This window comes from Phyllostomus discolor, chromosome 4, assembly GCF_004126475.2.
Source record: "Phyllostomus discolor isolate MPI-MPIP mPhyDis1 chromosome 4, mPhyDis1.pri.v3, whole genome shotgun sequence".
In the NCBI taxonomy this organism is placed as follows: Eukaryota; Metazoa; Chordata; class Mammalia; order Chiroptera; family Phyllostomidae; genus Phyllostomus; species Phyllostomus discolor.
The window spans coordinates 140,577,196-140,592,228 of NC_040906.2; the positions used below are offsets into that span (position 1 = coordinate 140,577,196).

At 35.4% G+C, this 15,033-nt stretch overlaps 1 protein-coding gene across 6 annotated transcripts in view; it reads left to right on the plus strand.

Moving 5' to 3' along the window:
- MYO6 (myosin VI) overlaps positions 1-15,033 on the plus strand; it is a 162,007-nt gene that overhangs the window by 117,293 nt on the left and 29,681 nt on the right. For all 6 annotated transcript variants that reach the window (XM_036024369.1, XM_036024370.1, XM_036024371.1 and 3 more), the window contains 7 exons: positions 522-617; positions 919-1,092; positions 4,252-4,290; positions 5,208-5,301; positions 12,452-12,582; positions 12,674-12,751; positions 14,808-14,937. In XM_036024369.1, the coding sequence (XP_035880262.1) occupies positions 522-617; positions 919-1,092; positions 4,252-4,290; positions 5,208-5,301; positions 12,452-12,582; positions 12,674-12,751; positions 14,808-14,937 (742 nt within the window). The remainder of the gene's footprint in view (positions 1-521; positions 618-918; positions 1,093-4,251; positions 4,291-5,207; positions 5,302-12,451; positions 12,583-12,673; positions 12,752-14,807; positions 14,938-15,033) is intronic.

Consider the following 15,033-nt stretch of genomic DNA (forward strand, 5'->3'; position numbering starts at 1 on the left):
TTTTCTTCACATAGGTTCAGGTGATTGTGTAAACATGTTACAATGTTTGGTTTAAAACAGTGGGAGAGTCCCTGTGCTAATGTTAGGTATTTCTTTAGAGCAATGCTTCTCAACCTTGGCTGTACCTGGGAGTTACCTGATGTGAATGATACAAACTTTGGGAGGGTGAAAAGTTCTCCACGTGGTTCTAAGTCAGCAGCCGAGGTCAAGAACCACTGCATTCGACGTAGGCAGGCAACTGTATAAAATGCCCACTGTGTTTTGCATGTGCTTGGAAATAATGTGATTGCTTTTTTTTTCAGTCATACTCCTTTTTTTCTTTCCTTAGAGATTATAAACAAACATTTGCTAGAGTTTACTGGTACTTTAAGGTTTACTAGATATTTAAAAAACAGTATAATTGTGTAAAGTGTGAACATTTCTTTTATAATTTTACTTCCGTCACATCCCAGAGGTTTTCTAAAGAGAATTATGTAATATATTTTTGATAACTTGAAACTGCTGTATGTGTTGTTTTTTAGATTCCCAGAAAATCTAAGCTGGCAGTTCACAGGAACATCAGAGATGATGAAGGCTTCATTGTCAGGCATTTTGCAGGAGCAGTGTGCTATGAAACAGTGAGTATAACTTACACGAGGAGAAAACCATTTACTGTTGAAGCTGTGCTGTACAGTATGGTAACGTGTAGCCACATCTGGCTATTTAAATTTAAATTAAAAAAAATAAAATGTAAAACTTATGCCTCAGTATATTGGTTCCACTTCGTGTGCTCAGTGTCCGCATCGGCTGGTGGTGACGGTGTTGCACAGTACAGTCATAGACCATTTCTGCCATTCCGGAAATTCTGTTGGACAGTGCTTTGTTAAGGGATCTTATCACAAGTTGGATTGAGTTATTCCTGTTTGCTTCATTTTTCAGACCCAGTTTGTGGAAAAAAATAATGATGCTTTACATATGTCTCTTGAATCCTTAATATGTGAATCCAGAGATAAGTTTATACGGGAATTATTTGAATCATCCACAAATAACAACAAAGACACTAAACAGAAAGCAGGAAAACTTAGCTTCATCAGTGTGGGAAACAAGTTTAAGGTATTTGTGTTAAATATACTACTTGAAATTTTTTACTGCATTTAAAATAAAATATATTGTTTAATATACTCTACAGTGAATAATGTAGGCACTATAAGAAATCTCATGAAGTTCAAGAGTAAACCCTGCATTGTTGACAATTTGTAGAAAAACACGAAATAAGTATAATAATTGAACATACAGAAATTCTTGTAATTTTTATGAATGTCTTATTTCTTGGTGCTTAACATATCTGATTGCTTCTCCTAATGCTCTTGCTTCTGCTTACTGTCTGGTTGACCTTCAAACCTTCTGTTTCCCATTTGTTTTCTGTTTCCTTCCTCATTCAGCATTTTTGTTTTAGCTGGAGTAGTCCAGCTCTGGATGGCTAGAGAGGACTAGTTGAGTTGAGAGAGGAAAAGCAGGCACAGCCAGGGGCTTCAGGTAAATGATCGCCTTCATAGACGCTTATTTACAGAGTGGCTGCCATGTTAAAAAGAGGCCGTCTCAAGTTAATGATTCCGTTTGCAATTCATTTTCAGTGTGTTTACTCTCACAGTGCATTATGGATGTGCATATTATGCTAGAATTTGACTGAAGCTTTTAAAAACTGTAAAAGATAAGTGCTCTGTGTGGCAAACCCTTCAAGTTGCTTAACATTAAAGAACATTTCCTTTGTTTTATTTATTTTGGATCAGGAATTTATTCTTTGAGGTCTGACAAGGAATTATCACATGATGTGTCTTAGAAATGGAACACTACTGTACTAATTGTTGAATATTTAGCATAAAAATAATTTAAAAGTTTAAAGACTAAAATAATATATCACAAGGAAGAAATAGAATTTCTCTCTTACAAATTTCCATAAAATATTTATATTTATAGGAAAACTCTACATATGCTTTTTATTATGTTTATTTTAAATATTAAAAATGATGCAGTTCAAAGTAATATTTAAGTGTCAGAATACCGTGTTACTAACAATATAAGCCTCTGAAATCCCTTTTGGATTGAAATGGCCTCTAAATAACTAACTGGTTAAAGTCATGTTTATAAAGCTATATATTTTTTAAGCTGAAACATAAATGTAGGAGGAAGCTTATAATACGTTTTCAAGTAACTGAGTAAAAAGTTTTAAAATTTATGTTATATTCATTAGTTATGAGTTTCTAATTCTCTTGAGCAATATTTTTTCTCTTATTTGGACATTCTTAAATTTCTGAATAGAGATATAATAACACTAATTTAATGAAATGGATATCATTCATTAAGTATTTTCCTACTGTGATAATAGGAATATAGTAGTGTTGCTGATAAGAACATACCTGGAATTTTACATAGTGTAAATAAAAACAAAAGCATTTTATAGATTAAAGTATTCTTTTATGTTGAGACTTGAAATGCCTTGAAATTACTTATATGCAATAAGATACATTTTACACATTAAACTGAAAGCTATAACTGACATCATTAATAACAAATTTTAAAATGTTTTTATGAGATACTTTGAAATGAAATATTAATAGTAATTCTTAATTTAAAATAGAATAGCTCATTAAATTAAATTCATGTTATGTGAGGCAATAAAAGACAAAACAGGCAGCATTTATATTAGTATTTCAGTTGTCTAGCATCACTGACAACCAGAAGTTTTCCACTGAAAAGTGGCATTTCCAGGCTATTGAACATAACCCTTTTACTGTTAGCAATATAGGGAAAGTAACCCTTTTTGATGGAAATCTTATTGTCATTTATATACATGAATATTTTTATGCTTTAAAATAAAAATAAAATACAAGTAAAGCATGAGTTATATAAGGCTGTTTTCCCTTATGCCTAATGGTCCTTGACTGCTGTTCTTTGATTTTTGACATTTTTCCCTTTTTTCCCAGATGCTGTTAGTTTATTTTTGCTGATTTTATTCTTCTGATTTACTCTATCTCCATTTTGTTTTGGAGAATACTGTGCTTAGTCTGTGGATTAAGAAGCGTGGACTTTGTAGTAGTTGTTTTCTTTCCAAATTAGCGGCTCCGACACTTGCTTTTCAGTTGTATGGTGGTCCAGATTGATTGTATCATAAGCCTATGATGTCTGAAGTATACTAGTATTACTGGCAAGAGAATGAACTTTGGTGTTAGGCCCTAGGTTGGAATCTTGGCTTTGCCATGACAGCTTCATGATCTTAGGCAAGTTATTTATCCCTCTGGGCTTCAGTGTTTTCACCTATAAAGTAGAGCTAATGCTATATTCTTAATTAGAATTTTTGTGTGGAAAAAACATGGTAATGCTCATGAAAAGTTTTGAGCAGTGATTCACTCATAGAAAGTATTCAATAAAGTATACCTATTAATATTATTATTAAATATAGCTGTGACTGATTCAGTATGTTAATTTTAAAAATTTCATCTTAATTTATCTTTTGTAAGCAATAGAATAAGCACCTTAAGTATAAAAATCAATGTAAGAATTTTATGTAATTAATTTACTTTGCAGAGAAGTAAGGCAAATATATGAATTAAATTAGTACTGAATGAGATTAAATTACAACACTCAACATTATTAAAAACAGGAAAGCATAGTAACTTGTAGTGTTCTTTGTCAATTTATTTTGGAGAAAACTATCCAAGCTTTTAAAATGAATTGAGATATGAAATGTTTTAAAATAGTAAGGAGGGTTTCTACAGCTAGACAGGATAATTTTATTTATGATAAGTGTTACATAAAACAATCCAAATATATACCACTAGTGTATATTTTAAACATGTCTTCATTCTTAATGGAGTGTGACACCAACTACACCAGCTTGCTGCACACTCAGATACTGCTCTGCTGATCTCTTATTGAATGCTCCCCCAGCATTTTCATTCACTCCCTTTGTTGCTGGTACACTTTTTTCCTCATTCGTCCCACCTGCATGTGCACGTGTATGTGTTTCATTACTGCTAATTTTTAGTCTTCTAATTATACAAGTTCTGTATAAGTAAAATAAGTTACTGTCCTTACATTAGCCATTTATTTTGCATGTTACTGTCAAAGAGTGTGTACCAGAAGTTGTTAAATTACAATGTGTTGTATATCCATGTTATTGCATGATGTTTTATTCTAATCTTGAAGGGCTAATAATAACTTTGGATATTGTGTGTTTTTGCTCTTTGAAAAGTGATTTCCTTTCTTTTACAGACACAGTTAAACTTGCTTCTGGATAAACTTCGAAGTACTGTGAGTGCACTTAAAAAAACTTGGGTTTTTAAATGATCCTCTTAAACTATTATTAATATTTACTCAAATAGGCACAGTAAATCTGATATAATTAGAAATTTATTTTAAACCAAATTCCCTCATTAAAAAAAGGTTTTTAAAGTGCTTGTTATTTTGGTTAAGTTTGTTCCAAAAGAAGTCAAATGTATATGTGAAGTCAAATTATTTTTTAAATATATAGAATTCTCTGAATGTTATTAGGATTAACCTATAATTTGAGAAAGTGAAAATAATTATTATGGAGAAGGAAAATATATTTTTTAGTATTAAAAGCAAATTTATTGGGGTAACATTGGTTAACAAGATTTATAGGTTTTAAGCGTACATTTCTAAGATACATGGTCTCTTATTGCATTATGTGCCCACCACCCAAAGTCAGATCATCTTCTGTCATCATGTATTTGGTCCCCTTTATCCTTTATTCCCTTCTTTCCTCCCACCCCTCTGGTAACCACCATACTGTTACCTGTGTCTGAGTTTCAGTTATATATCCCACACAGGAGTGAAATCATATGGTTCTTAGCTTTTTATGGTGGACTTGTTTCACTTAGCATAATATTCTCAAGGTCCATTTTATGTTGTTGCAAATGGCAGTATTTCATCTTTTCTTATGGCTGAGTCCTATTCCATGGTATATATGTACCATGTCTTCTTTATCCAAATAGTTATTTTTATATTAAAGTATAGTTGAAATACAATATTATATTAGTTTTAGGAGTAAAACATAGTGCCTTGACATACATATATATACCTTAGCGATTATTTTGAAAGAGGTTAATAATTAATGATAATATGCACTAAAAGTTGCTGGTATTTATAGAAATAGAAAAATGAGAATGCTATATGTATTATCTTAAAATGTACCTTTATTCTCCTAGGGAGCAAGCTTTATTCGTTGTATAAAACCTAATTTAAAGATGACAAGCCACCACTTTGAAGGTGCTCAAATTTTGTCTCAGCTTCAGTGTTCAGGTATTTCCATATTTTCATAACCTGTATTAGTGTGGGTCAGGAGTCTAAGCTCAAATACAATTTAGTATGTCCAGTGTTCTCAGATATTTCACAGTTACCTTGATTTTTACATATAGTAAGATTTTTATCTTATTCTTTTAACTATAAGAAAAACATGGCTGGCAAATTATTTGAGCAATATTGGGGTATAGTATATTGTGAAATAAAACTATTTGACATCATTAAAGTGAAATTTATAAAACCTCGACAAACATACAGATCTCCCTGAAGCAGGTTGCTTTCCCGTGGCCTCTTCAGTCCAGCAGTTCATTCCTCGTTCCCCATGTAACTGGGTCAGGAGGTAGGTTTTGGTGTCCTTGCTTCCCATACCACCACTTGGAAAAAAGATGGAAGCTACGCAATGCCTTTGGCTTTTGTGGAACTTGTGTGCATTTGGTAAAACTATCACTTTCTCTCTCCCCTGCCACATTCTAACCTTGCTGGATCTCAGAGGTCTTAGGCACCAGGCTCACTATTTTTCCTTTCACTCCATGCCCGTCCTCCATTCCTACCTGAATTAATTATTTCCAAGGCATCAGTCCTCTCCTTTTATTAAAATCAGTCTCAGGCTTGTGACACTTCTTTAAACTCTTTTGCCTCTCTGACTCATTAGGTTCCTCTTAGCAATGCATTTATTATAAAGCTAAGGTCACTTATGGTTTGGGGGTCCCTTATTTAAATGGGCTCCTTCTACAGGCCTGTACCTGATTTTGTATTCTTTTATAATTTGTAATTATGTATGTACTTTTTTTTAAAACAGCCCTCTCTTAAAGTGTAAAAGCTTTAGCCCCCCCAGTCTGGATCTACCCTTGACCCCTCTCACATAACTTTACCTGTTAATGAATCTAATTCTGTCCTTTTTCCTCATCTGCATAGATAAGGTAAGCAAGATAGATTGGCATCTTTATACATTCATGATTACTAACCTTTAAAGGGCTCTCAAACCTACTTTACCAAGTTTCCCTGGTCAGCATATTCTGTTTCTCCACAGAAACTAGTCAGACCCATCCTGCTTTCCTCAAATCTCTGGGCATCTGCCAACAGGCAGCCTCACCTCTTAACAAACAAACACCTCAAAGCTTCACCTGTCTGCTACCAAACACTTCTATCTACCTGAATTACCTTCCCTTCTACTAAGAAGGTAGGAAGTGCCTCTCTTCCTAATTGGGCCATAGTTCTTTGGAATCCATCTCTTCCCACCTTTTCCTGAATCTTCAATATTGATTATATGAGTCTGTCCAGAAAAATTCCAGCCATTGTTAATATAAGGAGAATGGTTTGTGTGATATCAGTGTAACCAGGCAGCCAAGGACTGGACTGGAATGTACATGCATGAACAGTGAGGACTTCACTGTACTAGTCAGTGGGGGTGGTAGATGCTGTTGAGTGAGCATGTGCACTGTGTGTCCATCACATTCAAAATGACTGAATGAATAGAACAATGAATATGCATCAAATTTTGCATTAATTTGGGCATTCCTCCATGGAAACTATTGGGATGATTCAGAAGGCTTTTGAGGGCAAAGCAATGAGTACAGCACAAATAAAAGTGTGGCACAAACACTTCAAACGTGGTTGAGAATCTGTTGAAATGACTCACATTCTGGAAGGCCTGCAACAAGCAGAACACCAGAGAATGATGAACGTGTATGGGCTGCAACCAACAAAGATCGGCAACTGACAGTGTGAGAACAAGAAACTGATCTGGGAGTTTCAAAAAAACACTGCTGTGTTTGAGTTTTTAACACAGGATCTAGGCATGAAATGTGTAGTTGCAAAATTCATTCCAAGGCTTCTGCTACAAGAGCTGAAGGAATATCATGCTGCAGTTGATAATGACTTGATTCAAACTACCACCAATGGACAAGATTTTGGGAACAAGATTTTCCCCCAAAAAAATCATCTTTGAAAGGGAAGAGATTTTGGACCATTGATAACGTTCAGGAAAATTCAACAGGACAGCTGATGGAGATTCCAGCAAAGGATTTTGCAGAGTGTTGTGAACAGTGGAAGAGATGCTGGGAGAACTCTGCGAGGCCCCAAGGTGCCTACTTTGAGGTCTCCTGTGTTATTGTCCTATGTACAATGTTTCTTGTATCTTGTATTTTCTTCAGTAACTGTCTCTGTTTTTCATAGTACATGGCAGGATACTTTCTGGACAGGCCTCGTATGTAGTGAGCCATTTCCTTTGAGCTGGATTTCTCACTTACCATTTAAATATGCGAAACCTTATTTTTATTCCCTCTGACCCACATTCCTTTTTAACTGCCTCCCTATCTCTTGCTTTACTTCTTGTTCTGCAGTTTTTCCTTTTCTGTCCAAGAGTAGTCTCTTCTTGCTTTCTCAGTTTCCTGCCTTCCACTTGCACTTTTCCCCCACACAATTCAGCTTCTACCTTGACCAGTCCAACAGAATAATTCTCGATGAGGTCACCAGTGATTTCCTTGATCCTAAATCAGGTGTTCTTTTGCAGTCCTTATCGTAATGGACTTCACAGCAGCATTTGACTCTGACCAATACCTTTTGCAAATCTTTTCTTGGCTCCTGAAGAAGCCTGTGTCCTTACTTTTGTGTTGAATTCACTGGCCTTTCCTGACTTCTCTGCTGGGTCATCTTTTTCTGCCTGGATATCATTTATGAGAGTTTTCAGGCTATGGGTCAGACTTTTCCCTTCTCACTTAGTGTCAGTGCTGCCCCGTATCATTTTCTGGGTGACGGACATATTCTGTATCTGTGTTGTCCAGTATGGTAGCTACTGGATACTTGTAGCTATTGAACCTGTGAAATGTGATTAGTATGAATTTTAAATTTAAATAGTCACTTTTGGCTAGTGCAGCTACAGTGCATGTGGCTAGTTGCTGCCGCATTGGACAGCATAGCTGTGTACTTTCTATTTGCCCAAGTTCCTTTGATGTGACCTTCTGAACAGTTTGTCTCCCCCCCACATTTATTTGAATGTAATTGACCATATGACATTGTATAAGTTTAAGGTGTACACTGTGCTGATTTGATTCACTTACATATTGCAAAATGATTGCTACCATAGCATTAGCTAATGGCTCCCATCAGGTCATGTAATTACCGTTTGTTTTTTGTGGTGAGAATATTAAATTTACTCACTGAGCTCTATCAGTCTTAGTGAGTCTTAGTACTTCCTAACTGAAGCTGCCACCATCTTTCACCTGGCTTTTTGCTACGGCTTCGTAAGTATTCTCCTTGCATCTGCTCAGTTTCTTCTTATCATACTGCCAGAATTACTGCAGTACAGCTGTAGTCTGACTATGTCTTCTTACTGCTTAAAAAGCTGTAATGGCTTCTGTTTATTCTTAGGGTAAAGAAAAAAATCCTAGCAGCTTATGAGGCCCCAGGTGGTCTGGCCCATGTGCCCCTAGCTTCATCTCTTTCTGCTTCCTTTTCTGTGTACTACAGCCTCACAGGCCCTGGTTTTAGTTCCTTAAATGCTCCACAGTCCCTCCTGTTACAGGACCTGTGCACATGCTCCTGCCTCTGCTTTCTTTGCCTTCATTTTTCACATCTCAGCTTGATTGTCATTTCCTTATGAAAACCTTTCTCCATATCTGTAACTAGGAAGGGCGCCCGAGTGAAGGTGTTGAGCGCCTTTATTTCATAGACATTAATTTTATATATGTTTGAATAATTACTTAATTTTTCCCTTTTCTAACCTATAAACCTTATGAGGGCAGACACTGTTATCTGTTTTGGCTTGCACATGTGCCTCCGGGCAGTGTAAGGCACGTGGTAGACTCAGTAAATATTTGTTGAATGAAATGCATAGCCTAGCAAATATGAGATTAATTTGTGACTAATTTAACAAATACTAGAAAGTTAAATAATTTATATCTGCTATATTCCTACATAAAGTATAGATGTATTTTTTTATATTTTCTTCAGATAGCTTTTACTTTGAGTTTGACTTTTTTCTCATTTACATTTTTTTCTTTAGAATTTGTTTAGCCCAATATAATAAATCACTTATTTTCTTAGTGAGCATCTAATCTCCTGGCAAGGCAAATCTGTTTAGATTTAGCTCTACGAGGTCTGTCCAGAAAGTATGCAGACATGTAATATGAAAAACAGAGACACTTACTGAAGAAAATACAAGATACAAGGAACATTGTACACAGGAAAATGATGCCTCGGTCCTCTTCAAAGTAGGCACCTTGGGACCTCACATGGTTCTCCCAGCTGCCATCAGCTGCTCCATCACATTTTCCTGAATCTCATTGACAGTGTGAAATCTCTTCCCTTTCAAAGGTGGTTTTAGTTTTAGGAAAAGCCAGAAGTCACAGAGCACCAAACCTGGGCTGTAGGGGGCCTGAGTCATCTGAGTGATTTGATGTTTTGCCGAAAAACTCTTCATGAAATGTGATGCATGAGCAGGCATGTTGTTGTGATGAAGCTGCCAATCACCAGTTGCCCATAGCTGTGGCATTCTGAATCATCCGAATAGTTATCTGGAGAAGAAAGTTCAAGCTTAATGCAAAACTTGATGCAGATTTATTGCTCTCCTCAGTGGCAGCTACCACCCCCACTGACTAGGACAGTGAAATCGTCATTGTTCATGTGCATTCCAGTCTGCTCTTCTTGGCTGCCAGGTTACATCCTGGTTGCGCAAACCATTTTTATTATATTAACGATGGCTGCACTTTTTCTAGACAGACCTCATTGTATCCTCGTCATACACACTATTAAGCTGGCAGAGTATGGGCTAGCAGTAACTGATGCTCAAACTTAGATTCTTCTTCTAGTAAGCAGTGTATTTCAATATATTGAGATATGTTGGCAGTTTAATAGATGACTCTTGATTCATAATAGATTTTTTTTTAAAGTACTACTAATAGTAAAATGGTATAGAGTTGGTTCTAGTCATGTAGTAATGAGAAAAAGCCAAAAGTACCAATAACTGGTAGAAGTGAAAAATTTATGAAACCTTCTAAAATAAACACATTAAAAATTTGAATTGTATTTTGCCTTTCCATTCTGTTTTTTCCAATTTAATGAGAATTAATTAATTTGAGATCTCTTTTATTAAAATTACTATTTTTTTAATCCTCATCCAAGGATATGTTTTACTAATTTTAGAGAGGGAAGAAAGGGTTGGGGCAGGGATAGATAGAAACATCAATGTGAGAGAGGAACATCGATTGGTTGCCTCTTGTACATTCCCCGATGGGAATTGAACCTGCACCCTAGGTATGTGTCCTGAGTGGGAATCAAACCCGTAACTTTTTGGAGTACAGGACAATCTAGCCAACTGTGCTACCTGGCCGTGGCTAAAATTACTATCTTTTTGATCAGCCAACATGAGGTTAAAGTAGGGGAAGGTATGAGAAGGCAGTAGATCTTCCTCTGTGCAGACATGTTCTGCATGTCTGTGGTCACACAGTGGGGTCCTGAGTATAACCAGCCAGAACTGCACCAACAAGCTCGTCACCAAACTCCCAGTGGAAGATCCAGGTCATGGGAATTTCCAGGAGGAAAAGTACTTGGTGTGTTGAGTAAGCAGCCATAGGCTTGGTAATTTGTTAAGCTCCATGAAATTGTTAGTGAACTACTTTGAGCCAGTGCATGCGTTATCCACAGTTACAGGGCAAGCCAAGGGGCTCAGAGGTGGTGGGCGCGAACACTTCCAAAAGTTCTTGTTTATTGGGCACAATGGGCAAAAGTTGTGACGGTGTCAACCAGACGTTTTCTTTCTTCAAGCGGAGCCTAGAATCAAATTTAGTTCTGGAGATTTTTTCCATAGGAATGATTGCTTTTATGTTTTCATTGATTAGTATTAAAAATTATAATAGTTATATATGTTCACTGTAACACAAATGAAATAGTACAAAAATATAAGTAAAACTCACTTCTGGTAACTACTTTATATCTTGGATATATTTTTATATGGGTTAGATAAAGCTTGGTTCAGTGGATATATAGAAATTCTCTGTGCTATATTTGCCCACATGTGTGACAAGTCATAGGATAGATTCACAGACGTAGAAAAGCTCTTGGTCAAAGGGATAAATATTTCCAAGTTGCCATCCCGAACCGTTGCACTGCCCCACTCTCCCAGTAAGAACTGGTGCGTGTGTTTGCCTGCACTGTCATCGACCCCAAGTGCATCAGTGTTTTGCACCTCTTCCACTAGAAAGTTTAAATGTAATCTGACTACCTAGAAAAGCTATCTTTCCCATGGGATGATTTTAAAATAAAAATCTACTTTTTAAATATTTTATAGTTTCATTTTGCTGATTTAGATTGTTGGCCAGCAGGTATTTATTTTGGTATAAGAGAGGTAAGGGTCAAATGTTTTTTTTTCCTAAATGCCTAACTATTTTTCTTAACACTTCTTATTGAATAATGCTATTTTCTCCATTGAATTGAATAATCCCAGAGTCTAAAATCCAGGGTTTTTTGGTGAACAAAGGTTCTTGCCATTATCTATAGTTATTGAGCTTTTCCTTGACTATTTTAATGCTTTTCATGACATGAAAAGTTGACATTGACTCAAGGCCCAAATTAACCACCTACTAGAATTTCACTGAAAATAGACATGCATCGTGTAGCCTCTTTACCCCCATAGACTCGTTTCCTGGAGAGGGGAGTGGAAGGGAATCCTTCTGGTGAAACTGTAAGCACTCCTTTCTTGTGCATTTGCTGTGTTTAAGCACTGGTGAGAACTTGGGGCTGTGTTTGACAGCTTCTTGGAGACTTTATTAGAAGCCTTATTCTAAAATTAACCTCAGGACTTAGAAAATGGCCTAATGTAGGCGTTATATACTGTGATTGTGACGCAGAGGTTTGTAGCAGAAAAAATGATATAAACTAGACTTGAGCTTTCTAGAGATCAGTAGTTTGTCTCAAAAAAGAAGGTTTGCTCAAGATGGCTTTAGATGAAATATGCTACCATAGTTTTAGGTGGTGGGTAAGTTGGGATACAGTAATTATAAATATGATATTTCCTAGGTTATATTTACTTTCTGGTAATTCCTGTAAGTTGTACCTTTCTAAACATTAATTGTAAAGTTGATCACTTGCAAGTTATTTTTTTTTACTTCTATAGGGTGATTGGCAATAATACATGTTTTTTTTATGAATCTAGGTATGGTGTCTGTTTTGGACTTGATGCAGGGTGGTTTCCCATCAAGAGCTTCATTTCATGAACTCTACAACATGTATAAAAAGTACATGCCAGATAAACTTGCAAGATTAGATCCAAGACTGTTTTGTAAGGTACAAATACCTGAATTGAAACTTCTTAGCTATAGGCATCTTTCTTACTAATTACTAGTTGTCCTTTAACTTTTTAACTTTTATTTTTCAGGCTCTTTTTAAAGCTTTGGGCTTAAATGAAATTGACTACAAGTTTGGGTTAACAAAAGTATTTTTTAGACCTGGCAAGGTAAATATGTTTTTATTTTAAACTTGAACATGATGAATATGAATAGTTGGGTGTTAGTGAATAATTTTAAGTGTTTAGTGATTTGAATTATTCTTGACTTACATGATCACTAACAGCATGCGTATATGAATATGTGAGAAGTTTACAATATGTAATACTCTGTAAGTTTAACAGTTTTTTTCAGCTTTGTAAATACTGGAATCAGAGTGTTGTTTGATTGGATTTTTTTGTTTAAGTAATGGTTAGCCAGAAAATACTTGTGTTTTAAATAAGTTGAAAACCTTTCTAAAACATATTAATTCAGTCTTAATAATTAAAAATTTCACAGTACTCTGAAGTCTCTGTTGTGTGGAGAACAAGTTCCATTAAAGTATAATAGGTGTACAAGTATAGGAAATTGGACTGAGGTTTCTGCTGACTTCTTTCAAACCCTAGAATGAGTGAGTGTGTAAATGCTTTTGTGTGTTAACATAATTTTCTTAGGCTAACTCATAGTTTTAGTATTTACAGGTTCTGTATTAGGTTACCAGACCAAGTTAAGAATATTTCATTACTAAATATGTATAATACAGAAATACCTAAATGCTCTTCACAGTCTGTTTATAATTTCACCATTCCTAACTTCTTTAAAATGATTGAATTATGTTTTCATAATTTTAAACATACTTCTTGTTATATAATGATCAACCATACTTATTTGACTTAGCAAAATCATTAATAAGTATCTCTAGTTCCTTGAAGGGTAAATTAATCATAATAAATCTGATTTCACATTTTTGGGCATGAGATAAAATCTGTGTAATGCAGTAACAGTGTATGTACTTTCCTGTGAATACTTTTACTGCAGTGAACCCATACCATTTCCTATAAAAGAAGAAATTAAGAGAAAATATAATTATTCATATTTGGCTTAGCTGTAATCACATATATTTCTCATAAACTCAACATTTATTATATTTCAAGGCTATAATAATATTTTAGAATTGATAGCCTGATAGAGAAAGTGCTTGGTTTCATTTGCTTCCAGAAAAATTGATCAGTCAGAAGAAAATGTTAAAAGCACGAGGCATATTTTCACAGATCTTTAGTCTCATTATGTTACCTTTAGTTTTGATTATGAGAAGCCATTATATTGATAGGTATGACATCCTCAATTCATTATAGTAAGGTACAATGATTTTCAACAGGTGTGCCATAAAACATGCAATACCTGAGTACTTAGTCAGGGGCACTGACTTCTTTTCCCTTAGATTATCAAATGAAAAAAGTGACAACAACCAACACAGCAATAGCCATCTGGTATGAATGAATCAAAATTATACCTAATTTTTTGTCAGATTGGCCAAAATATATTTTTTGGTGTGCCATGAAATTTAGTAATTACTTTATGTATGCCATGAGATGAAAAAGGTATAAGATTGCTGGTGGGTTATTTGGTATAGGATAGAAATTATCATGTATTTTGGTGATAAACTGTGGAAATGATACATTTTCTTAACCTAATGGTTTTGTTTGTGTTATGTCTCTTAGCAACAATTTCTTATCTCTGACCAAAATGAGGATGGGGTTTAGAGAAGACAGAATAGTTTTGGTGGTACATAGCGTTATGTAGCTGACCTTCATTAGTCAGGAACTATATACAGATATCTGAGAAAGTGGATAAGTCAATTAGAGATACATTAGCCCTTCTTCATTCTTTTTTCAGTAAGACCTTTTTGCCAGCCATCTTTAATTGTCATGTAAGACTTTTTTCTATTTTTATGGCTGAACTTGCTAACTGGCAATGAGTAACCTGCCTTACCCCTCCAAGATCAGGAAGGAAGGAAAGGAAGGAAAGGAAGGAAGGAAGGAAGGAAGGAAAGAGAAGGAAGGGAGGGAAGGGAGGGAGGAAGAGAAAGGCAGCAAGAAAGAGATAGTAAAGTGTGTTTGGCTTTGCTGTGTAACCCACCAAGGCATGCTTATGGCTTGTGACTATTTCCAAAAAGTTAGATTTTGGATTTCAGTAATTTTGTATCTCTGTGTTTTGATACTGATATTAAATTATTTTATTTCCCAGTTTGCAGAATTTGATCAGATTATGAAGTCTGATCCTGACCATTTAGCAGAGCTGGTTAAAAGAGTCAATCACTGGCTTATCTGCAGTCGCTGGAAGAAAGTTCAGTGGTGCTCACTCTCAGTCATCAAATGTAGGTGTTCTCTTTCACACCAGGCTCTGTAATTATTTTGGACGTGGAGTGGTGTAAAGTTGTCTCAGTGGTGAGGGCTGGACAACAGGGATCTCA